The sequence below is a fragment of the Podarcis erhardii genome, assembly GCF_964252035.2.
Source record: "Podarcis erhardii genome assembly, chromosome: 8".
NCBI classification, from domain to species: Eukaryota; Metazoa; Chordata; class Lepidosauria; order Squamata; family Lacertidae; genus Podarcis; species Podarcis erhardii.
In genome coordinates this window covers 72,448,109-72,474,633 of record NC_138499.1, presented here as the reverse complement: position 1 = coordinate 72,474,633, position 26,525 = coordinate 72,448,109, and the positions used below count along the sequence as shown (strand labels likewise).

General features: G+C 42.7%; 1 protein-coding gene and 1 long non-coding RNA gene across 3 annotated transcripts in view; one reads left to right on the top strand and one right to left on the bottom strand.

Moving 5' to 3' along the window:
- Positions 1 to 26,525, bottom strand: part of CDH9 (cadherin 9) — a 148,984-nt gene that overhangs the window by 71,583 nt on the left and 50,876 nt on the right. For both annotated transcript variants that reach the window (XM_081873028.1, XM_081873027.1), the window contains exon 2: positions 21,834 to 22,161. In XM_081873028.1, the coding sequence (XP_081729154.1) occupies positions 21,834 to 22,061 (228 nt within the window). In that variant the 5' untranslated portion in view covers positions 22,062 to 22,161. The remainder of the gene's footprint in view (positions 1 to 21,833; positions 22,162 to 26,525) is intronic.
- The window catches only part of LOC309348181, a 29,314-nt gene continuing 11,383 nt past the window's right edge, over positions 8,595 to 26,525 (top strand). Inside the window, exons 1-2 of the long non-coding RNA XR_014159275.1 lie at positions 8,595 to 9,097; positions 9,897 to 9,989. This is a non-coding gene — a long non-coding RNA (uncharacterized lncRNA). The remainder of the gene's footprint in view (positions 9,098 to 9,896; positions 9,990 to 26,525) is intronic.

Here is a 26,525-nt window from a genome sequence, read left to right as displayed (position 1 = left end):
ATTAATACAAATTGATTTCTCCCCCTTCCTGCAGAGTACATGCAATTATTGTGCAATGCCTTTTTTTATTTGTGTTCTGCTATTGCTGTCCTGATGGATACTTCCACAGTGTTTCGTACACCAGTCCACAAGAGGACAGTAGGGAAATTGGGAAACTTATTTATCAGCCTGGCTGTGGAGGCATCCCTGTGTATGCTATAACCAGGATGTGGGTGGCACTGTGGTCTCAACCACTGAGCCTCTTGGGCTTGCTGATCAGAAGGTCAGTGGTTTGAATCCCTGTGATGGGGTGAGCTCCTATTGCTCTGTTGCAGCTCCTGCCAGCCTAGCAGTTCGAAAGCATGCCAGTGCAAGTAGATAAATAGGTACCACTCCAGTGGGAAGGTAAACAGCATTTCCGTGCACTCTGGTTTCTGCCACGGTGTTTTGTTGTGCCAGAAGCAGTTTAGTCATGCTGGCCACATGACCCAGAAAGCTGTCTGTGGACAAACACTGGCTCCCTCGGCCTGAAAGTGAGATGAGCGCTGCAACCCCATAGTCTCCTTTGACTGGACTTAACCATACAGGGGTCCCTTACCTTTACCTATTCTATGACCAGTAACATGTTGCAAGAAGCCTGCTTCCAACTGACACTTTGTCATGAATGAATCCATTCCCATAATGCACAAGGGGGTACAAAGGCCCCTCATGGAGATGGTTCATCAAAACTTTCAATGAAGATGAGTCCTCCATTCTTCTTCTCTTCTCATTCTGATTCCCACAACAACTGTCCTAATGTACACTGTGACCCATAATAACTTGACATTGTTATTGCAGGTATCCAGGCTACACACAAATCTGTCCCTCTGTGTGACTCAAAATGCATTGCCTTTATTTTGTTGCCAGAAACACGAAGTGGTCAGAAGGCAGGAGATGCTAGCTTAAATAACCTTATGGTCATGAACTCATTTGGTGACAACATGTGTGCATGTGCCCATGCATGAAACCTTATCCTCTGTTTAATCCCGCCCTGAAATCCCACCTCAGCCCATTACTACAACCTGGGTTCTGTGGTATGTGAGAAGCCAATGTAGGAAACAAACACTCTGTGTGAAGTCAAGCTGTTGAAACTCCTTGTTGTTACCTTCCCATCCAACTTTGGTTATGAAGCTTTCAGACTTTATATTCAGCAATTCAGAGACTGCTGGAGCCAAAAGCTGAACGCAATGAATTATTTTGTTGCACACCAAGCAATAACTTGCATTCTGCATGACAAATAAGGAGTTTTAGTGATACTGCTGCAGATCTGTATTTGTCAGGGTTTGATGAAGCAGAACTGACTGGAAAGCAGGCTGCAAATTAACTACTTTCTTTTTTTAGTTGGCTGGCTCCAAGGGAGCCATGTGTTGGTAAGTGGTTTCATAATTTAAGCCTTAGTAAACTATATAAAGAGCACCATCAGAGACTGCTTGGTGATTTCCTCACTCTTCTTAAGTTATATGCATTTTCCTTCCAACTCTATAGTTCTATGACTCTATGAGTCTATCTTGTTGTTCTTTACAATACCCATAATATAACAAGGAACAGTTTTTCTAGTCCTAATCAGACCCCATTCCACATAATAAAAATAAAATAACTAGGGCCATTCAAGTTTGTTAACCAAATCTGAAAAAAAAGCTCAGATTTCAGGCTCGGGAAAGGATGGCCATATTTTATTTCATATGAACTTTAGGAGAGAGTAAAATGGCAAACTACATTAAACTAAAACGAGTCCCAGAGAATAGCATTTTACTTCTCTCAAGGCCAGCCCCAGGTAATGTTTTGTGCAGGGCCATATTTCTACAACTACAGCAAATGAAAGGAAATTGCCATTTCCAGAGCCATCTTAATGCACATAATTCTACCTCAAAGGATGAAGAAAGGACAAAAGGCTCTCATGTTTCGAGAGCTGGGGGCACCCTGTAAGAAAAGTGATCAATTTTATCAAAACTCTTGACTCTCCTCAAAATTCCTCTGATGTTTACCTGAGGAGAGATTAACACAGAGAGAGAGTTCACTTTAAATTGACTCAAGGTGAACATTTTCTGGCAAATGAGGATGAATGTTATTAAGGAAGCAATGAAGGGCCCACAACAGGCAAGAGTCCTTAACAGTGGGCAAAGTGGTCATACGGTGGTGACATTTGGAGTTATGGCACCATTCATTTTCCCATTACCAGGTTAGACATCTGCTTAGGGAGCAATCCTCTGCACGAGGAGCTGGTGTAAAGCAAGCGGGTGTAAATTAACCCAACATAAAGTTATGGCAGATCCAAACCCTGTTCAGCTTTAGGGCTGCTGCTGCTCTGTCTGAACATGACAATAGTGTTTACAATAACGTTCTATGTTTTATTGCCAGGTCACATGACTGAGCTAGATGAGTTTATGATCCATCTTAAATTCCTCTTCTCTGGTCTCACCTCCATAATGCTCCTTCTTTGGACTTGCGCTGTCCTTGACCCAGCTAAACTGGGCTCAGCAAATGTAGCTTTGACTGAACCAGGAATCAGACAACTATGCCAGAGATCTGCTACATCCTAATCTGCTCATCCCAGTGGACCTTGCCATTGGATTCCCCCTTATTAAACTGATCACATTCATTATTTCCATAAGTTTCTAAACAATTATGCACCTGGGGATTCTTATGCAGATAGCAACATTCATTATTTTCATAAATTTCTAAAAGATTGTGGAGCTAAGGATTCTTACCAGTCAGGGTGATTTATATCTAAATATATTGCAAAATAGTTATCAGCTGTTTTAACTTGAATAGATGTGTTGATAGATACTAGCAATAAAGTAATAATCTTGGTCTTGGAAGGGTTCATCTCAATGTCTGAACTCATCCATGAAGCACATGGCTGTCCATATTCAGATAAATATCCTTAGCTGTTCTGTTCATAGAAATCTGCTTCGATGTGTGCGTCTCCTTTGCTGGACTGAATAGTTCTGAGGTATAGGTGCCAACTCCATGGGGCCCTGGGTGTCTGAGCACCCACAAAATTCCCCAAGAAGGGGCCAGGCACCATGGTCACAGGGTCAAGTTAGCACTCCTGTTCTAAAGGCAAACTTCTCAGCCTGCATTATTGCTATGCAGTAGACTTTGTGTTTTATATAATACAGTGGTACCTTGGGTTACAGACGCTTCAGGTAACAGACTCCACTAACCCAGAAATAGTACCTCAGGTTAAGAACTTTGCTTAAGGATGAGAAGAGAAATCTTACGGCGGCAGCACGGCAGCAATGGGAGGCCCCATTAGCTAAAGTGGTACCTCGGGTTAAGAACAGTTTCATGTTAAGAACGGACCTCCAGAATGAATTAAGTTCTTAACCCGAGGTACCACTGTATTGAGGAAATGACAAAATATATGTTGGGAAGAATTTGTATATTGCAGCAAAGCCCTAGACAGTGTGCAGCTTACCTCGCTATGGACCGTTGCCTCAAAGTGTTGTGGTTATCCCCCCCCCCCCCCATGTGAATAAATAGCCATGATGACTTATATGGGAGGAATTTGAGAGACACACTCAGGGAGGGAAATCACTTGGAAGGGGAATACACCTGCCATTGCCATTAGATGATATTGCTATGGATGCTTCCCAATTTCTCAGTGGAGGCTGCAGTTCTCTTCCGCTTAATATAACCAAACACATATGACTCTCTCTCTCTCTCTCTCTCTCTCTCTCTCTCTCTCTCTCTCTCTTTCTCTCTCTCTCTCTCTCTCTCTCTGTGTGTGTGTGTGTGTGTTTAGAAGGTCTTGGTAAGGGAATGCATTTGACTTTATGGCAGCAAATTTTCCTTTTCCTCTTGGATTCAAAACTGGTCTTGGCTTGTGGTGGTGGTAACAGGTCTCCTCCTTTTTGTTATCGAAAATGCCATCTGTAGCGTGGAGTGAGTTTCGTTCCACAGATGGAAAACCTGGATAAGGCCATCATGGAGAGAAATAACAACCAGAGCTGAGCTCTCCTCCCATCACTGTGGCTGCTAAAAACAGAACTTTCTCGTTTTCAGGCTGAGGGAGATGACGTTTGTCAACAGACAGCTTTCCAGGTCATGTGGCCAGCATGACTAAACCACTTCTGGCACAATGGAACACCATGAGGGAAAGCAGAGCGCACAGAAATGCCGTTTACCTTCCCGCCACAGCGGTACCTATTTATCTACTTGCACTGGCGTGCTCTTGAACTGCTGGGTTGGCAGGAGCAATGAGAGCTCACCCCATCGCACGGATTCGAAGCACTGACCTTCTGATCAGCAAGCCCAAGAGGCTCAGTGGTTTAGACCACAGCAGCACTGACGTCCCACTGGCATTTAATAGCCAGGTGCCAAGATGTATCTAGCCCTCCAACCCCCTTCAGATATTTTTATTGTTACAGAGACCTAGGGAAGGATTTGAAGCTCAACCATCTCTAGCATGTGTTCACCGAAATCATTTTAGAAATGCATCCTCAGGAGGCAAAAAAATGGAGGGGGGGCAAAGAAAGACTGTCCTTAGTAAACAGGGACATGTTATTAAGCAGGATAACATGTTAAATGAAAACAATAAAAATAAATAAATGTGTAATATACTGCGCATGTGCACACTTTGGGGAGTCTGACAAATTTCATGAAGTGGAGGAGCCGTAAGAGTAGGAATTGCTCTAGACATCCACTCTATGGATTGAATCCTTGTGGCCCACCTGAAAGATGCTTCTAATATATATATAAAACTCCAGCAGAGACTGAAGGCAAGAACAGCAGGGACCATCCCTGATAACAACAATTGGACCGTCTTACATTCCACTCTTGCTTTCAGATCTATCCAAGTATAAAGTTATTAATGGATGGGTAAGCTTACATTGACTGTGAAATAACACCAGAGGCATAGAATATTGGCATTTCATTCTGTCAGGGGCCGGGGGGTTGGGGAGGATTTCTCTAAAGAAAAGCATAACGGTCGATTAGGATTAAATTTCCAATCAGGAGTTAGTAAGTAGTTTATCTGGGTTTGTAACGGATGTTGCCTTTATGAGGGCATGCTGTTTCATGCGTCATTCTCCTCACAGGTCTTTTAGCCGCATAAACAGCAAAAGGTGTGCCCACACTCTTTGGAATGGGAAGCATTCTCTTATTCAGTACATTAGGTCTTGCGAGCTACTTTCACACAACCTATGACAATCCCCTGCCCTCCTCACAGAATTTTGGGGTTGCTGAGGGACATGCAGATTGCGCAGTCCAGTCACGGGAGAGATATCTGCACAGACTCATGCTATCAGATACTACCTTTTGTTTATGGCCCAGCTTCTCATGTTTTCCAATTTTAAATTTCCCCAGGTCAAGAAACAGTGAAGTTGTCCCAGTACTGAGGAAATCTAGGTTCTTTTCCCTTTCAGAGAACACCACACAGTGCTGATAACCTAGCTCAGCCTAATGAACTTTGCAGGGCTATTACGAGGAGAAAATGTAAATAACTTCATTCATATCCACCTGAGGCTCCTTGGAGAAGGTTTAGGATATAAAATGTAATGAATATTTACATGAAAATAAGGATCAGGAAGTGGTGAAAGCTGCCATGTGAGTGGAACCTAGAACAGGATGTATGGAAATCTCTCTCTCTCTCCTTTTTGCTTTCTTGGCAAATGGAGTACCTACAGCAAGAAGTATATTTTTCTGAAAGAGTAACCAGTAGCATTTGTACTATTCAATAGTTTGTTGTTGTGGGGATAAAACAAGCTGAAATAAAATAGCCTTTGACTGTTTTCATGAAATCTGAGGGAAAGGGCAACGGTGTCAAGCATGACAATGAACCTGGAGCTGAACTAGTCCAAATACTTAAAAGTCCAGTCCTTTCAAGTTAGGTCTTGAAGCTATTAGTATCTGCTGTTGGCCCATCTGGTAAAATTATAGCTTCAGGGAGCAGATTTGGAGTGCAAGGGCAGAAGGTTTAAGAGAGTTGCTACTTTGTCTGTTTCTATCATATTATTTGACATTGATTTAAAGCTAACGGACCTTTGCCTCTCCTTTCTCTCCTTTCAGAAAGTTAAATTCTAAATGTCCAAATAACTTTTTCAAGGGCACATTAAATTCCCTGGTCCTTAAAGGCTAAAGCTTCCATTAACTTCTCAATCTCCTTCCAAGTCAGTGGGACTGCTCTGGAAACAAGGACTTTGTGCATCACTGCTCACCCACATTCAGTTTTGCAGTGTAAACAGAGCTGCCATGTGTAGGATGCAGTGCTTGAAGCACAGAATAGAGGGGGCTATGCTAAACACCCCAATCCAGAGGTACTGTTGCATTATTAGGAAATGAAGGAGGAGTTTATTAGTGGGAAAGAACCCCGTAAAACAAATGCCCATGTGCTTGGGTCATTTAAATGTTCTCCCAGCTGCATAGGAGATGCTCACATGGTTTTTGAGAATGTTTAAAGGCATGGGCATCACCTCTTGGTCTATTTTCTGTGCCTTGTGGCTTCTGTTGATATGTGCCAGCATTTTAATTTTCATGAAAGATGTGATAAAAATCCTTCCTGGTAAATTCATGTACATTTCTTCTCTCTTTCAGTTTCTAATTTGGTCATATGATCACAGGTTCCCTCCCAGGGAAAATGAGAGCTTTTAAAGGCATTTTACCACCCGGTGCTCTATAGTCTTTATCCATCACAAATGCTAATTTGAAACAGGAGAAAATCCACATTCATTTGTAAACTGTCAAAGGAATCAAATAGCTGTTATCAGTAAGGCATCATTTTTATGACTTACTCCTGTGTATGAAACATTTTAAATAGCTCCGTAGGATGGTTCCAATACTAATCAAGTTGCACTGATGAAGTTCTGAAAGATAATTCTTTTAACTGATAAAGTCTTCCAGGCGCAACATAGTTGGAAGCTGTTTCAAATGGGATTGCTTGCTGAGGTCAGTAAATAAAAATGTAGAAAGCTACAGCATTAATAAAAAAAAAAGCCACTCCATTTTCTTCCACATAATGTATTTGAAAAGGTCCTGCATTCAGCTTTGGTAATTCAGTACATTTCCGAGCACAGTTCAAAGTGTTGGTGGTGACCTTTAAAACCCTAAACAGCCTCGGTCCAGTATACCTGAAGGAGCGTCTCCACCATCGTTCAGCCCAGACACTGAGATCCAGCGCTGAGGGCCTTCTGGCAGTTCCCTCATTGCGAGAAGTGAGGTTACAGGGAACCAGACAGAGGGCCTTCTCGGTAGTGGCGCCCACTCTGTGGAACACCCTCCCTTCAGATGTGAAGGAAATAAGCAGCTATCCTATCTTTAAAAGACATCTGAAGGCAGCCCTGTTCAGGGAAGTTTTTAATATTTAACGCTGTATTGTTTTTAACTTTTGATTGGGAGCTGCCCAGAGTGGCTGGGGAAACTTAGCCAGATGGGCGGGGTATAAATAATAAATAATAATAATAATAATAATAATAATAATAATAATAATAATATTTCATGCTCACCAAGTTCAACATATAAAACCATAAAGATCCCGGGATATCTTAATTTGACTGCTCCACATTAGAATTGCCTTTGGCCTTATTCATAGGCTGACTTTGTAAAGCTGTTGCAGCATAGTGGTAACACCATGACCTGTGACCCTAGTTCCTCAGCTGGGACCCCACTGTTGCACTGCTGCCAGCCCTGCCCGCCTCCATTCTGGGTGGTTTAGAGATACCATTTTAATTTCCTACACTGCCTCTGATGTAGTATCATTCTGAGAAGTAAAAAATAAAATAAAATACAGTTCTGTATCACCTCATGCTTGATTGAAGTACTGTTGCTTCTCAAGGGAGACAGGCTGGGGCCCACCAAAAGAGGAAGAGTCCCATGAGAGGATACTTTGCCAAGTGTCAGGGACTGAGCAGAGGATGAATGGTGGAGACCCCCTCCCCATCCTGAGCCTTCCAGGGAGGAGGAAGAAGAAGACAGTATAGATTTTCAACAGTGGTTTGCGGGAGGTGACAGCTCAGAGGCAGATGAGGGGGAAAGCTGGGAAATCATGGGAGAGACAGAACAACACCTGGCTGACACATTGTCATTAGAAAGCATTCCAGACCCTCCATCTCCCAAAACCCAGAGAGCCTTGAAAATAGGAGAGCAAAGAGCTCAAAGGCAGAGGGCACATATTCCTGGATCCTTATCTTCTACTTCTTGGTTGTTTTTTCAAATACAGAGAAAAAGATGCTATAGAGTGGAGAAAGGAAATGTGGATGTATGAATCAGTCCCAAAGTCACACATAAAGTCGATAATTTGATGGGTACAGGGTTGTGAATGTATATCTATTGGCCTCAACTTGATGGGTTACAAACTGGCAAACAAATCTAAATCTTTCACCCAATAGTAAAAGTTAATATATCCCCCAAATAAAACTATTCATCACCTATTGTGGAGATCCATCTTGACAGTTCTGAGATGCAGTCTGACTGTTAACTGCTTTTGGACTTTACCAAGACTTAAAGCATATCAACTTTGTGACATCACAAATGACATCAGAATGGCATGTTTGCATTCAACCTAGACTATCTCCATGCCAACAGCAATGGCCAGTAAACATCTGCAACCAAGTAACCATCAGCCTGACTATCCAATGGTTTCTATCTAGACTACTGGATGTTTATTTTTTGCTCTCATAATCAAAGCCTGAAGAAAAGCTGTGGATATTCTGAAAATCTGCTTCCACTATTAAAGAAAACTAATTGTCAGGGACTGGGCAGAGGAGGAACAGTGGAGACCCCCTCCCCATCCTGACCCTTCCAGGGAGGAGGAACAGGAAGACAGTATAGATTTACAACAGGGGTTGAGGGAGGTAGCAGCTCAGAGGCAGATGAGGGGGAAAGTTGGGAAATCATGGGAGAGTCAGAACAACATCTGACTGACACGTTGCCATTAGAAAATAATTGCCCTCCATCTCTCAGAACCCGGTGAGCCTTAAAAGTAGGAGAGCAAAGAGCTCAGAGACAGAGGGCACCTGTAGAGGAGATGATGAGAATGACGAATGAAGAAGTGGGAGAGACGCGGGGTGGAGACAACATCATTATCCAAGAGGCTGGGTTCTATAGCCTCTCTCTGTAAAGATTGAAGTAAAAAAGGACGGTAAGAAGCTTTTCCTTGTCTTTATACTTTCCTGGGCAACCAGCTGGGAGCCACTGACAGCATCCTGACACCAAGGGTATCTCAAATTTGGAGCTGGTCTTGGAACTGTGAGCCAGGGAGAAAGGATTTCCAGACTTGCCACTATCAAAAAGTCACTGGGTAGCCTTGGGGCAGCCACTATCACTCTCAGAATTTCCCTGGGGGGCACTGGAACGATCCAGTGGTGGTGGTGGAAGCATAAAGAAGAAAATTTTTGAATAGGAACCATTCGTACATGTTTCATCTGCTGTGTAATGACGCTTGCCAATGTAACATAGAGTTAAAGTCATAGTGCTTATTTTCCAAATAGACGCACAAAGTGCAAGTTTTAACTGATCAGTGGTCAAGTTCGCTGACAGGTCTTAACAAGCAAGTGTTGGCAGGCGAGTATGTCGTGCATTGTGGGGAAGGCTACCATGCATCAGAAGGAAAATTCATGCTTACAATACAATATTATAAAGAGGCAATATGCACGAAATTATTTTAATAAATTTTCTATAATTTCAAGCTTCAAGCTGTCTTATTTCCAAAATCTTTCTTTACCAGGACATATATAGAAATATAGATACATAAAGCAAATTTGTCACTGCATTTTTCTGTTTCTTTGCTTTAAAAAGGTAGATTTTCAGGGCATGCTGATTAATTTTTCCCCATAAAAACGGACGGTAGGCCATATAAGTTTGGGCACCTCTGTTCTATCTTAATCCCCTATTTGGAGCAGGGTGCTAATATTGGCACTTGGCTTACTTACTCTCGTAAGGAAATACAGCTGGAAGAAGCTGTGGAGCCATCCCAAGCATAGGGCTTTTCTGAAGTTCAAGAAGAAATGCAAAACCTTTGGCCATCTGGCAAGGTAAGCAGCAAGCTCCCTCCTCAAAATGACACATATATTTATTTCCCCTCCAATTAAGTCCAATTTTTCGTGTAGATTTTGCTTCATCCCACCCTGCCCAAGGAAATGTTTGGAAATAAAACTTCTGAAATGTTTGAAACACTTTTGTTCTGGCTCCATTGCCAACATCTTTGGTCTAAAAAGTGCAACTGAAGTCAGGATTTGGCCCTCTGTTTAACTGCATGACAAAATACTTAAGGTGGTCAATGCAATCGTTGCAATAATTCTGGTACAATACATTGTAAGATACACTTGTTGTAATGAGATGTTTAATAGAATTTCTATTTTAAAAACAGGCACATGCATGTGCTCATGAACATAGTTGGAATGACTGAGGAATTTAACCTTTGTGAATTCTGAGATGAGCTGACCTGATCCTTCCTGGACTAATGTGCAGGTTGGAACTAATCCATAGTCTTTTGCAGTTTCATACCCTCCATCATTTTTCTGATGAAAATAGGGAGGTCCGTTGTTGTTGTTTAGTCGTTTAGTCATGTCCGACTCTTTGTGACCCCATGGACCAGAGCACGACAGGCACTCCTATCTTTCACTGCCTCCCACAGTTTGGTCAAACTCATGTTAATAGCTTCGAGAACACTGTCCAGCCACCTCGTGCTCTGTCGTCCCCTTCTCCTTGTGCCCTCCATCTTTCCCAACATCAGGGTTTTTTCCAGGGAGTCTTCTCTTCTCAAGAGGTGGCCAAAGTATTGGAGCCTCAGCTTCAGGATCTGTCCTTCCAGTGAGCACTCAGGGCTGATTTCCTTAAGAATGGATAGGTTTGATCTTCTTGCAGTCCATGAGACTCTCAAGAGTCTCCTTCAGCACCATAATTCAAAAGCATCAACTCTTTAGCGATCCTAGTCAATTAGGGACGTCCTAGTCAATTATTATTACTATTATTATTATTATTATTATTATTATTATTATTATTATTATTATATTACCTGTCCATCTGATTGGGTTGCCCCAGCCACTCTGGCTGCTTCCAGCATACACAAAAGCATCATTAAACATTAAAAAAACCTTCCCCATAAAGGACTACCTTCATATGGCTCAGGGGTCAGATAACTCCATAACCTCCAACATTTATCTGATGAAAATAGGGACATTCTAAGGAAAAGTGGGACATTCCAGGACCAAATCAGAAACCGGGACAACTTCTGTAAATCCGGGACTGTCCCTGGAAAATAGGGACACTTGGAGGGTCTGCAGTTCCCAAACATTTCAGTGCAGTTTGGGGTTTTTATAAAAAACCATCAAAAACATTTAAAAATGTGCATTTTAAAAGGAAATGCATGTTTTAAGAGAGAATCTATTTAAAGCATGTGATGGTATTTAAATGCACATTTTGGAGTGTGTCTGTATATATGTATGCATGTTCATATAAGAGAGAGAGAGAGAGAAGGAGTGGAATAGGCTTAGGGACTTAGTGTATGTGAAAGTGACACAGATCAACACACATAGATGGATAAACACATAATAGCATTTTGCTCTTTACTATTGAGAATGAACTGCACTTGTCTTTCAGTTTTGCCATAGCATTTCTTATGAAAACCGTCCTCAGTAAAAGAGCAACATCAGAAGTACCAGGCATTTGTAAAGATGTTTGTAACAATTGCTTGTTGACAGTGTTTCTTTTTCCTCTTCAAGGTGATGAAACAGAAGGCCTTACTTAGACAAGCAAGTCACTGGAAAAAAATAAGCACCATCTGAAGAAGGTTCTGCAAAGGCAGTTATGTATTTACTCTTGCAAGCTTCCCATTAGCTGATTTGCATTGGACTGGCAAATAATATGCCACCATAATAGTTGCAGTACTTTTGCTGATATTGCAATATTTCTCCAGACATTGCTCTGTCCCTGAGCCGCATTATGGACTGATGGTGGTGAGAAAGTTTGGGGTGCCATGGCACCATGATGGTCCATGTAGTAAGTTGTTACATGGGGCAAGGACGGTGCAAACATGCCATGTTTAATAGCTATGCATTTTGTGTGGCATGCATTTTCAGACAGCTACGTATCAAGTTTGATCCACAGTGTATATATGGGCAGGGCTTTTTTTTCAGCCAAAACTCAGCTCCAGCACCTCTCAGGTGGGCACCATGAAAGATACATTCATGGTGAGTTCTGGCATCTCACCATAAAAATAACACTGTATATGGGGTGTTAGGGGAGGTTCAGAACATCTAGTAGGGGAACACGCCATGTTACTTCTGGGGTAGCTCATCCCCCTTTGGTGCTTGCTCTGCACTCAGCTCTTACCTGTGTCTCCTAGAATCTGTTGCCGTGTGTCAGGCTTTGGGGAAGCAGCTTCCTCCCCCGTGGCAGTAAATAAGAAGATCAAATGAAAGGAATGTCTTACCAGTTAGATTCTTTAATAATCAGTGAGAGAGAAAAGAACATGTCTACCTAGAAATGGCGGTGCTCCCATTGAAGGTTAACTCCCTCCCTCCATCCCTATTAAATCTATGTCATTCCTACGTCTTGTAACCTGAGCTTGTACCCATTGTGCTTTCTGTTCTGCCACTTTCTCAGCTCTTCTTGACCTTGGGGAGAGCAGATTAATGCTTTCCAGAGACAGTGAATCTGTAAACCCTCTCTCTTCCAGTCTTTCTTCTCCTAGCAGTTCCCCATCCAGTATTTCCCAGCTTTTCCTTTCTGAACTTTGCCCCTCTGCAAACCACTCTTCCAAATCTATACTGTCTTCCTGTTCCTGGGAAGATTGAGGATCAGGATCAGGGGGAGGGGGTGGCTCCCACCATTCTTCCTCAGTGCAGCCCTCCTCAGCATGGTCCCTGACACCATGCAACCATGTTGGCACTGCAGGAAATGGCTTTGAGTGGCTGGCTAAACCAGGTGAGGGTAACTGATGAGCCTTAAATCTTCAGTGAGTTAGGGATTTGTCTACCACTTGCACACAAAGACAGGGTCCAGTACACTGAGCAGACGAGACCAATAGTGGGCCCAACAGCCAAGAAGGCAGTTTCTACACATGCTGTGGAGGGAAATGAGAGGCAGATGGGGCTTGTTAACCTGGGAAGGCAGCCCATCTAGGAGGAGCAAAACTCTGACCTTAAACCTCCACTGCTTTGCAGCTATGCTCATTCATGGGAAAGGCTTCAGGAGTAAAACCTGAGGGGAAATATCTATCCGCTGCCTTGCAGGACATCTTCGGGAGCAGCAGAAGCCAAGGCGTAAGCCCTACACAAATCCAGAGTTGGACTGCATCTTTTATGCTTCTTTCCAGCAACTCCTGCAGCCAAGTTGGTGCCAGATATATTGTTTTGTTTTCCTAATCAGAGAGACCAAGAGCGGGGTCTTGTTTTCTGGACAGCTAGGACTTTGATACAAACTGCCCAGGCTTGTGCCCTGGAGAGGTCACTTCAGTGCTGCTGGTGCAGCAAACACATACAGGAGGCAGAAGTACCGTACTTTTTCATGTGTAACACGCCCCCTTGAATAAGATGCCCCCTATTTTGGGGGACTCTTATTTCAGAAAATGGCCCAATGCAGTTAATCACTAACCCGATGGTTGCAATCGCTCGTGTCTGCTACAAGCGTCTGCCCGATTGCCAACAGCAGAAGTAAACAGCAAGCACAATTGCCACGGCAGCAGCCAATCCTCAGTAGCTATTGACTCAGCTACCAATCACACACCCATTTCCCACAGCCAATACAAAGGAACCCTTGCCACAGCCACCAATCACACTACCTATCACCAATGACAATCTGCAGCTTGCGGCTGCAACCAATCACCTGTCACCCTACCCACTACCCATGTAAAAGACACCCCCAGTTTTTAAACCTTAAAGGTAAAGGTAAAGGGACCCCTGACCATTAGGTCCAGTCGCAGACGACTCTGGGGTTGTGGTGCTCATCTCGCTTTATTGGCCAAGGGAGCCGGCGTACAGCTTCCAGGTCATGTGGCCAGCATGACTAAGCCACTTCTGGCGAACCAGAGCAGCGCACAGAAACACTGTTTACCTTCCTTCTGGAAGGTACCGCTGGAGCGGTACCTATTTATCTACTTGCACTTTGACATGCTTTTGAACTGCTAGGTTGGTAGGAGCAGGGACCGAGCAATGGGAGCTCACCCCGTCGCAGGGATTTGAACCTCCGACCTTCTGAGGTTCGGCTAAGGGAGGAACGGCTAAGGGAGCTGGGCATGTTTAGCCTGGAGAAGAGGAGGTTAAGGGGTGATATGATAGCCATGTTCAAATATATAAAAGGATGTCACATAGAGGAGGGAGAAAGGTTGTTTTCTGCTGCTCCAGAGAAGCGGACACCGAGCAGTGGTTCCAAACTACAAGAAAGAAGATTCCACCTAAACATTAGGAAGAACTTCCTGACAGTAAGAGCTGTTCGACAGTGGAATTTGCTGCCAAGGAGTGTGGTGGAGTCTCCTTCTTTTGAGGTCTTTAAGCAGAGGCTTGACAACAATATGTCAGGAGTGCTCTGATGGTGTTTCCTGCTTGGCAGGGGGTTGGACTCGATGGCCCTTGTGGTCTCTTCCAACTCTACGATTCTATGATTCTATGATCATGTGACACCACTCAGTGTGCACCCAGCATGTGCTGGGTGGGGACAGGACACCTGGAGGTCCATCTTTGTCCTCATACATCCCAGCCCCTGTCCTGCTCTTGGGCTCCTGGGCTGGGGCACGTGGAGGTGACCAGTGTCATGGGATTTCGGCCCCCTCAATATTTGGGGTGCTCACCCCTCTGCCCACCTATATTAAGGGGGCTGAAGCACCTCCCGCCCCCTATAGCTGGCTCCCCTGACTGGAATCATACGGCATCTTTGCAACGTTTGCTCTATTTACAAATATAAAAGCAGAATGAACTGAAAGCAAGTAGGCACTCCTTCAGCCAAGAGAACAACGTTTGCAGTCACTCTCACCTATACTGCACCTATATTGCTAGAGACACTGTGTGCGCACACACAACACACACTCTCATTTCTCTCCATTCAAGCTGATGTTTTCCTCTCTCACACTACCGCATGTGATGTTCACCATTGGTCTGAGAGAAAAACCCTGCTGCTAAATTACCGATTTGGGTGAATCATCAGCAGTCATTAAGGCACATTGCCATTCTTCTATCACCATTTATTTACACGGATGAAGCCAACCAAACTTTCAACAGTATTATAGCACATAAAAGTTGTTGGGCTTTCTTTATTTCCTCTGCAAGCAAAATACAATTTGTTGCAATGAAGTGGAAGAGCAAAAAGGTATTGCATAATCCTGGGAGTGGGGATAAGTCATGCATTTATGTGTTCCTTGCTTCCCTGCATTGCATTAAGAAATACTTGTGGATATTTGAGGAGTCTTGATCTAGCATAGGGATGGATGACCTGGTTGCCTTCCAATGTTGCCGGATTGCAATGCCCATCAGCCCTGACAATTGCCCTCAGGTGTATAACTCTCACTGTCTCTTCAAAATTCCCTTCCAGGAAAGTAAATGCAGTTCACTTTTATTACTATTAGCCACATACCATTGCAGAAAGTTAAAATAAGCAAAATATCACACATTTGAAACTGGGAGGGGGGGCAAATAAAATGGGCACATATGAAACAGTTATTCAATAGCAAGATACCTAGAAAACAGCTTTCTCCTTCCAGAGAGCAAAAGTAGAATATCATTAAAACAAAAATGGTCCATGAGCTAAAACTACAGAAGAGGTGTCTGAACAACCTTTGTTCTAGTACTACCTAAACCAAAGGAACTCAATAAATGACTCTTTGGTACTTCCCAATTAATAAAAGATTGGCATTTGGGAACATCTATTAGAAACAGCCTGCAAAATAGAGGTCAGTTGATCATTCGTTGTCCTCTGATGTGAGGGACAGGCATCATCAGTGCCTGCCATTTACACCAGCCCAATCCATTTCTCTATTGTTCTGTGGGTCACTCTGCATCCCACAGTCTCTGAATTCTGGGTTAATTAGCAAATTTTCTAAAATGAAAATTTAATCTCAGAACTGGGGTTTGTACAATTTTCCATAGCTTTCAGTGTTCTTTAATTCATTCACATAATCATATAGTTGCTTCAAGATTATTTTTGCTTCAGATTTTAGTAAATGCGTAGAAGTGCATGGGTGTATTGGTAAAACACTATATGAAATAAATTCTGGTGGAATCACATGCATAATGTGCTTATACATATGGTTGCTTCAGGATATGAGTGTGCGTGTGTTATGGCTGGGTGATATCTGATTTTCAACATCACAATATATCACCAGGGCGGGAGGGAGGACAAGCAAGCAAAAATGTTTTGTTTGTTTGTTTGTTTGTTTGTTTGTTTGTTTGTTTGTTTGTTTATAACCTTCCTTTTTAATATGGAGGAAAACTATTTAGGGGGAACCAACAAACACCAGTGTGAGGGAAGAATGAATTACTTTCCAATTCTTTGATTTTGTTCTTTGTTTACTTTGCCACTGGATCTTTGATTGTCTTGCCATATTGGGGGGGGGGTGTCCCTCCTGGATTGTTAGCAGGCTATACATCATTAGCCGTGCTCTAAGTGGAAAGATATCGGTGAAGCTGAAAGAGTTTGCTGGTTTGTGTGAGGGCTTATCATCATTTCTTATGGGTTAGGAGGGAGGAGGAAGAGAACAAACAAAACAGGAGACAGGGTGCCTGCAAATTATCTGCAAATTATCCGTTCAGCTGAGCTACCCCTTGGGAAGCTGTTAAGTCTCCACCGTTTGTTCACCGGTATATTGCCTTGTTGAAACGCTTATCACAATGTTATTTCAATACTACCGGTATTCAACAATATGGTAATTTATCGCAAAGTCCTAGTGTGTGTTTGTGTGTTTGTGATGTTTCACTAGTGTACCCATGCACTCCTGCACATTAGTAAAGCACCAAGAAAAAAGTGCATTGATGCAACTAATAATGTGATCTCATCAATATCACTTTTTTTTGTCAATGCACATGTGCACTTTGGCAATGTGTGTGTAGGAGGGGAAGATGCCAATGAACTGAAAGATGTGCGAAAGTTTGTATGCAGATAATGTAGATAATGTGTAAACAAAAGCTGGGTAAAAAGGGGTTCAGGATACATCAGCCCACACTGGGTGATTCCAAATGCATCGTTTACACTTGGAAACAAGACCATGTGATTTGTAATTCCAAGGTCAGGGAGGAATTTTGAAAACATCCCTAACTTGAACTACAGCTTAATCAAAGGGACCAAGCACTGAGGTCTAGAAGGAAATGTGTGCTTTGGAGAATGTAAAGCAAACAACAACAACAACGGCAAAAGCAAAAATGTAATGCATGCAACACATTTTTTAGGTGGAAAATGGAAAACCCATTTTCTGTCTCCCCAGGCTGATTAACGGAAAGGTGAACAACTATGAATTACAGTGCCTGGACTTGGTTTTCAAATTATTATTTTTTCAAATATCTTGTTTTGCTTAAAGGCTTTGGGGTTGGAATACTTCTTACATGCCCCCAAGGTCTGATTCCTACATGGTTGGTGTACCTTCTCCCAGCATGGTGGGTAATATCTGAAGGAGACATGAACTGGGCCAATGATATGGTAATGTAATAAGGATTTTAAGGTCTTATATATATAAAGTAGACGTTCATAAATGTACCAAGCAAGCACATACATAAATGTATAGACCACATGTCTGAGACCCACAGAAAAAGTCCTGAGACCATTTGTCTCTTCCAAATTGACCTCAAATATTTCTCTGCGAGGTCGAAGGAAATGGGGAGCCTCCCCATTGTCTCTTTGCTCACAAATCCTGTCTCAGGGGTACAGTTAAGATATGAATAGGGTGTGAGCCTGTGACCTGTGACCAGGATTTAGGAATCAAGTAGTTATAACAAAAGAGTGGCCAGGATGCCCAGGTAATCCAATCAGGTAACCTGGCAGACAGGACAAAAAAAAAACCCACTCAGATTTCTGTTGTAGTCCGCCCCTTCTCTGATGTACATATGATGTATGGAAGGATGGTCTTGGGCTCCAGGGTGGGCATTTCAAAAGTCTATATAAGGGCTTGCACACCTTTGTCCTGGGTCCCTCCTGCCTCCTGTGTGTAGCAGTGAGCACCCTGTTGCAACAGTTAATAAAGATCAGACTTATAGCCGCTTTGCTTTTATATGGTCTCTGTTCATTTCCTGATCACAGAATCATATAATCATAGAATCATAGAGTTGGAAGAGACCACAAGGGCCATCGAGTCCAACCCCCTGCCAAGCAGGAAACACCACCAGAGCACTCCTGACATATGGTTGTCAAGCCTCTGCTTAAAGACCTCCAAAGAAGGAGACTCCACCACACTCCTTGGCAGCAAATTCCACTGTCGAACAGCTCTTACTGTCAGGAAGTTCTTCCTAATGTTTAGGTGGAATCTTCTTTCTTGTAGTTTGGAACCATTGCTCCGTGTCCGCTTCTCTGGAGCAGCAGAAAACAACCTTTCTCCCTCCTCTATGTGACATCCTTTTATATATTTGAACATGGCTATCATATCACCCCTTAACCTCCTCTTCTCCAGGCTAAACATGCCCAGCTCCCTTAGCCTTCCTCATAAGGCATCGTTTCCAGGCCTTTGACCATTTTGGTTGCCCTCCTCTGGACACGTTCCAGTTTCTCAGTGTCCTTCTTGAACTAAGTTTGAGCCTTAAAAGGGACGCTCGCTCCAAAGGTCCAGTCTTCCTTAAGAAGCTGAAACCCTTGAAGGGACCCCTCAATATTCTTGTTTCAGTAACTCCCCCCCCCCACTCCCAATGTTGTCCTTCCTTAATGGAAAATACCTTTGTTGCTGTCCCTGCCCATGTTCCTCCATACATTTACCAAGAGTGACAAAAAAAAAAACCATTTGCTTTAGAACCAAACCTGACTCTTGGTCTGTGCAAAAGGCTACATTGTATGATGAGCATAGTTTCTGTATGACGATACTGTCATTTGCCCCAGTTTGTTCATATGCAACTGGTTTGTAATATTTTCTCACTGAGAAGAATCCAGACTCTGCCCCACAAACCTCACTCTGCCCTTAGTCAGCCCTTACCTGTGTGGGACATAGGTTTTAATTAGGGGAAATAAATTAGCTTAATATTATCTTTCCTGTTTCACACTTGCAAAGCTTAATATATATTAGTTTATTTAGCAAATATATTTAATTCCCATTAACAGAGCTTATGCGGAAACTTGAGGCTGGGTTGTTTAACCCTTCTATTTGATCCTTTTTCCCTCCTATAAAAACCATTTTAAAGTTTAAATAAGAATAACTTTAACTCACAGCGCCCTTGCACTTGTTCAATTAAATATATATGTACAAGGCAGGCAGGTATTACTTAGCTTACTAATGTATTACATAAATTTATCATTAAGACTAAAACTCTTACAGACTCTGACTAACTATGAGGCAGGCAGCAGCAGAACTGAACAGACCTACGCTCAGCTGCTCTGACAACACAAAAAGACTCTTTAAAAAAATATATATAAATTTATAAGCGTACAATATACAGAACTGAAAAATAAAAGAAGAAAGTGAAAGAAAAGGAAGAAACAAAATAAAAAAGATACATTGATTACATCAATCCATAATTCTATTCCATCAACTTCGCCTCCATCCTTCCATGCTTCCCTAAAGTTTCCCATTCTGGCTGCATATTCTATTTTTTTCTAACTATTTTAAAATTTAAATTCTTCTCGTTATAAACTATAACTGCTGAGCTTACTCCAAACTGACTAAAGTACAAAAAGACTGCTATTAACTGTGCCAACTTACACATCTGCTTCAGGAGCAATGTATATTACCTCAAAATATTATTTCTTAGAATGATGCAACCACTGTGTATATTACCCTTTTACTTAGCATTTTGGAAGCTCATATCTCACAACCTGGCCTGCCTTCTTTCTTAGGCTTGCCATATTTTGAGGAGCAAAAAACCTCTGCTTTTGACTAAGGATAACTATGACGAATCTATCTATGAAAAAGAGGACGTGTCCTGGAAAAAGAGGACATATGGCAACCCTTCTCCTCCTTAGCCTCAATATTGCCCTTGTAGAACTCAGCGAGGATGGGGGCAAAAGTAGAAGTAGTTGGCTCTCCCTGTCCTTGGTTCTGTCTCTCCCTACCATTCCCAGTGGGCAGCAGATGCCACTGGTAGAGGCTACTACTTGGAGTGAAGGCAAGATCATATTTTCCTGCCCCACCCACCACATATATGTATCACATCCCTGAGGCTACTGGATGTCCACAAATGTAAATTTCACTTCATATAGGACCAAACACATACCCTCCAACATTTCTCCAATGAAAATAGGGACATTCTATTCTTTAAAAATAACAATGATTTTATTTATACCCCACCCATTTGACTGGGTTGCCCTAGCCACTCTAGGTGGCTTCCAACATATATAAAAACATAATAAAACATTAAACATTAGACCTTCCCTATACAGGGCTGCCTTCAGATGTCTTCTAAAGGTTGGATAAGTACTTACGGTATCTCCTTGGCTCATTTCCTCATGAAAATAGGGACATACCATCCAACATTTCCCCAATGAAAATAGGGATGCCCTAAGGAAAAGCAGGGCATTCCAGGATCAAACCAAAAACTGGGATAGCTTCTGTAAATCTGGGACTGTCCCTGGAAAACAGGGACACTTGGAAGGTCTGCAAACACAGCAATTGCTTCTCAGGCAGGTTTAATGCTGGATGTTGATTGTTTGGTTTGGGGCTGCATGGGGTTTTATGCAGTTAGGCTCTTTGCAAACATTGCACCAACATGTGGGCTTTGCTGAGTTACAAGGGAGGACAGAGATTTCTTATGCGAACTGTAGGAAGATCCATTGCAACCCCCCCCCCCCCCCAATGCTACATGTAGCACCAACTCAGGAAGATCATGTGAGCCATCCTCCTGACGGAGAAGGATTTATATCTTGGCATTATTTTATATCTTGTTACATTGTTTATCATCTTGTTCATAATTGTGTTCAAATTATACTGTTGTTAATTACTATTTGTCACTTATCTCATGGATACTCAATTATCATTCCATACACAATTAAATTTTCTACCTATCCTTTTCCTTTTCTCAAAACATGATTAAGCTTTTCCTGTTTTTTGTAAAACGATTTCTCTCTCTCTCTTTTTTTTGCATGGAGAAGCATTTATTCTATACTGTGCTTCAATTAAGCATCCGCTTGCTCAGAATCTAATTGGTGTGATTGTTCTTTATAAGCATGGAAAAGTTATGTGACTGTTATAGTCCTCCCCTACAAATATGTCGCTGTGGGTTAAACCACAGAGCCTAGGACTTGCCGATCAGAAGGTCGGCAGTCCGAATCCCTGTGACGGGGTGAGCTCCCATTGCTCGGTCCCTGCTCCTGCCAACCTAGCAGTTTGAAAGCATGTCAAAGTGCAAGTAGATAAATAGGTACCGCTCTGGTGGGAAGGTAAACGGTGTTTCTGTGCGCTGCTCTGGTTCGCCAGAAGCGGCTTAGTCATGCTGGCCACATGACCTGGAAGCTGTACGCCGGCTCCCTCAGCTAATAAAGCAAGATGAGTGCTGCAACCCTAGAGTCGGTCACGACTGGACCTTTACCTTTCGCAGAGGAGCATTTCCCCCTCCTCTGTGGGGAATGCCTCTAAGTTATCTGTCTTCTTCCAAAAATCAGGCACATTCCATAAACAGAGGTGTAAATTCCTTTTCTCCCTCCGCTAGAAAGCTACATTCAATCTGCCTTGCTTCAATGCTGCTGCTGAGAAACAAAAAATCTATTACATTTATTCTAGAATTCTGTCTCTCATCAAATCGTTTTTTGATCACAGTGCTTACCTTGCCTACATACTGAGTATCTGGACCGGTGTATTCTTCCAGTAAAAAAAACTGATTCCACATCCATCCTCGCTTGGTTCGATGAAGTGCTTTTCCGTGGTCCTTAGACAAGCCCATTATCCGTTCAGTTTGCAAATACATGTTAGTCCTTTTCGGCGATGGTGAAGTGTGGACTTCGTGAATCATACAAGTCCAGATTAGAAATGACAAGCAGTAGCTAGTTCTCATCGTTTGCTCCTTCTGCAAAGAGTCCGCTAGGCTCAATACGTCTCTTGCTTTAGCCAGAAAAACCCCGAGCAAATAATGTTGTATTCCTTTTTCAAACGATCTGTGAAATAGATAAAAAGTTTGGGTGAATTTAAGATCAACTTTTAAAAGAAATAGTCCAAATGTACAACCTAAGTTGTTTTCAGACTTGTCTCTCTTCGGGGAACCATTCCTAAATTGATTTATGGGCCAAAGTGCATCTGCCACAGAAATGTAATGAGCTGCTGAGGATTCTGATTCATCTTCAAGGCTGCAACTTCTTATACAAAATGTAGGCCTCACCATTGAACAAAGTGAATGAAAATGCAACATTTTCCTGCGGCTCAGTTTGCAGGGCAAGTTTGTTCTTTCTGGACCAGTTAATGATTCTCTCACACAGAAGCTCCTAATAAGTTTCCACCAAATCCCTGTGTTTCACAGATCAGTGCTTGGAAAACACTGTCTTACAAATATAGTCTAATCAAAATAAAGATGGCTGTGCATGACAACTCTTTGTAATACAGTTGCCGAGGGCATGGGTAGCTAACCTACAGATTATGCTGGACAGCAGCTTCTATCACCCTTGACCATTGGCCATGCTGGCAGGTTTTGATGGATGTTGTAGACCAATAGCATTTAGAGGCCCACAGGTTAGCCGTACCTAGCATGGATGGCATCCATGTCAGGGGATTTAAAAAAAAAAAAATGTGTGCCCCACCCCCACCCCATTTTCCATTGGGACTGTAGTATGAGGAAGATTTAACCCTTCTCATCAGGATCACAGGTAGGGAGGGAAGGATAATGTCTTTCCACCACTATTAACTAGGGTCCTCATGGAAATTCAAAGTGTTGGTGCTTTAAAGCCCTAAACATCCTAGGCCCAGTATTTCTAAAGGAACATCTCCACCCCCCCATCATTCAGCCTGGACACTGAGGTCCACTTCCAAGGGTCTTCTGGCGGTTTCCTCACTGTGAGAAGTGAAGTTACAGGGAACCAGGCAGAGGGCCCTCTCAGCTGTAGCACCCTCCCTGTAGAACGTCTCCTATCAGATGCCAAGGAGATAAATAACTACACAATTTTTAGAGGACATCAGAAGGTAGCCCTGTGTTGGAAAGTTTTTAACGTTTGATGTTTTATTATGTTTTTATATTCTGCTGGAAGCTGATTTTTGATTTAATTACCTGATGTGAATACGTTGTCGGTGTGTGCATTGTGATTTCCTGGCTTGTTTGAAGGAAAAGATACCTACATGCTGTGCCTTTTTCTAAAAAAATGTTTAGGGGTACTTTCGTTTTCCTACTCATATTGAAATACTGCTCCTCAATGAGGTCAAACTTTGATTCACAAAATGTTTAGGGGTAGGCGTACCCCTGCATCCCCACAGGAAAAAAGCATTGCCTACATGAGTCTTCAAAACTGTAACACAGAGAGAAGCTGTGTTTGATTACTGTAGCGTGAGCACATGGTTAATCATTTTGAGAAGTATATTCTTTTGAGAATTAACATGCACAGAGATATTCTATAATAATGCTACCTCAATGGACTGTTTCCTAACTTAAGCACAGTCTTCTCTCACAAGTTTGGACAGCAATGGTGGGTCTCCAGTTGTTTTTGGACTACAGTTCCCATCATCCCTGACCATTGGTTCTGATAGCTAGGGATGATGGGAATTGTGGTCCAAAAACAGCTGGAGACCCAAGTTTAGGAAACCCTAGCAATCATAGATATTAGATGCTTTATACTAAATAACCAGTAGCTGTTGTGTTTCCTGCTTCAGAGAATTGTGATTTCAACCAGGGAGCCCTTCTGTTGTTATCTTAAACCTGTAAATCCTCTTGTTATTAAAAGAAGATTGTGTAGTCTAACGGTTCATGTTCTCGATGAATCCACAATCTCATGGGGACTATTTAAAAATAAATATGCATATTGATTCTTGCACATAAGAAGCTACACTGTAAATGATGTTATACTACTAGCATTCCTGTTTAGAAATCAAAGTACAATGTGCTATGGAGAGGTAAAAAACAACAACACTTATAATAAGGTTCTCTGCATGTTGAATTTTATGGTTTGCTGAAAATGTCAAAATCTGTGCATCCTATTATGTTTTGTCTAAAAGAATGCAGGTTGGGACAATAGCAAACAAGAATGTGGATGTATACACAGAGTTAAAGAAAAAGACCACAAAGACTTTAATTAGAGATCACTGAAGAGTATTAATTTAGTCATGTTTGCATACTTTACAGTATTATACAATCCACACAGCATAACATATGCTGATTGTGTTTGCTTATCCGGCTTGAACTGTTAGGCAGTTATTTTTCCTAAACGTGGGTGTTATCTTCTGTAGGAGTGACAGCTAGAAAAGTCTTCCGTGCAGGGCTAAATCAAAATGACTTAGATTGGGGGGGGGGATCCCTCCTTTGATGGTTGCTAGATATCCGTCTCCAACATTTTGACGATGTGTGGCTCAAACTCCTCCCTAAAGAATCTGTACAACAGGCAGAGATTGTATTGGATAGCAGTGCATCTGATTGCAGGTGTAAATTCATATGCTTTTGTCTGACATGAGCAATGCCAGCAGATGAAAACACATTGTGCGGGATGAGGGTTTGGTAAAGATGGAGGAAGAGACTTAAAGGTTGAACAAGGAATAATTATCGGGGATGGATTGATGCAGAGTAAGCCAGACCTTTGACCTGCCATGCTGGAAGGGGTTTGCCTGGGGTGACAGCTCTGCTGGCGTCTATCATTTAGGGAGCTCAGTTGTCAGCAGAGGAACACCTCAATGCACCTCTGCAAATGGTGCCAACAGAAACTGCCAAAATGGATTGTTTGGAAGGCATGGTTGGGTCAAGCCAGCACATGATTGCAATGAGCCCAATCCAAGTCTTTTCGGTTGTGCCACCCTGGTGTAAATAGCTTAGGAACTGGCTGTTGGAAGACGCCCTGGGGGTGCCTGCAAGCATCCTCCATTATGCGCAGCTCTGGAAAAGGCCTCTCCCTTCTTTTCCAGTGTGCTTCTAGGGACATACATCATAATGATATATGCACATTAAGCTTCTGGCAGAACACAGCAAGAAGAGTGAGACATCATAGAGCTAATCTACTATTTATTTACACACTATGTACAGACCAAAGGATAATGGCGTCCCTTCTCTCCAGCTCTGAGAGAACAACAGGCACAAGTACATTACAGTTGTACCTTGGGTTACAGACGCTTCAGGTTACAGACTCCGCTAACCCAGAAATGGTACCTTGGGTTAAGAACTTTGCTTCAGGATGAGAACAGAATTGCTCCGGCGGCGTGGCAGCAGCAGGAGGCCCCATTAGCTAAAGTGGTGCTTCAGGTTAAGAACAATTTCAGGTTAAGAACGGACCTCCGGAACAAATTAAGTACTTAACCCGAGGTACCACTGTAGAAAGTACATACAGCAGAAGAGATAAGTCTGTCTTCTGTTTCCCACACTCTTCTCAGAAAGGCCTGCGATTTACACCAATCACAAATGCAGCATTGAAGGTGTGAAATTGCCAACTCTGGCACAGTGTACAGGCATTCTAATCTCAATTCCCACACAGTGGCGGAGGAAGAGGAATGTGGGGGGAGCGCACGGCCCCCGGCAGTGTGATCCTGGTGGGGTGCCATCGCAGCTGCCCCCCTGCCGGCGCTGGGCACCATGCCCCCGCAGGCGGAGCTCCACACCCCCAGGACATGTGCCACGCCCCTGCGGGCGGCACACCATGCCTCCAGGATGCATGCCAGCCCCTCCCCCGCATGCTCTCTGCCCCCCAGTGTCAGAGTATGAAGCTCCGCCACTGTTCCCACATTCCACCCTATGTGTGCAAGCATCAAGGCTGTAAAAACAGTGTTGCCTACAGCACTCCATGCTATTGAATCAAATAAATCTCTCTCTCCCCCCCCCTCCATTAGGCATGGTTAGGATTGCACTGCTAGTCTCAACCCATCTCCTGATCTTTTTCTTTATTTACTTGTTGGGAGCACAGTTCACTCAGGGAACTTTCATTTCAGAATCAAATGATACTAAGTCCTTTGTTTTGTTCATTTCCATAGATGACTGTGACCATTCTATGTCACTGCTGGAATAACAGTGGTAATGGTCAAGGAGCCAGCTGGTGCTTGCTGGTGTCTTGAGAGTGTATGAAGCTGCCAGTAAGGTGAAGGCTGTTCATGCTGCAGCTTTATTTTAATTTATTTTTAAAAAGGAAGTGCAATGTACATCAACCGTGCCTCTACATGACGGCAGTATTTGAGAGATGCTAGTTTCCTTTTCGTGGCCAAAAGAACATATATGACACACAAAGATCTATGGCTATAAAATAGCAATTTCAAACAGCACCTTATTTTACTATATAAAAAGCTATAAACAAAGAACTCAAATTAGAAGGAGAATTTCTCCCACTGTTGTTCCTGATCAAAGTACTAC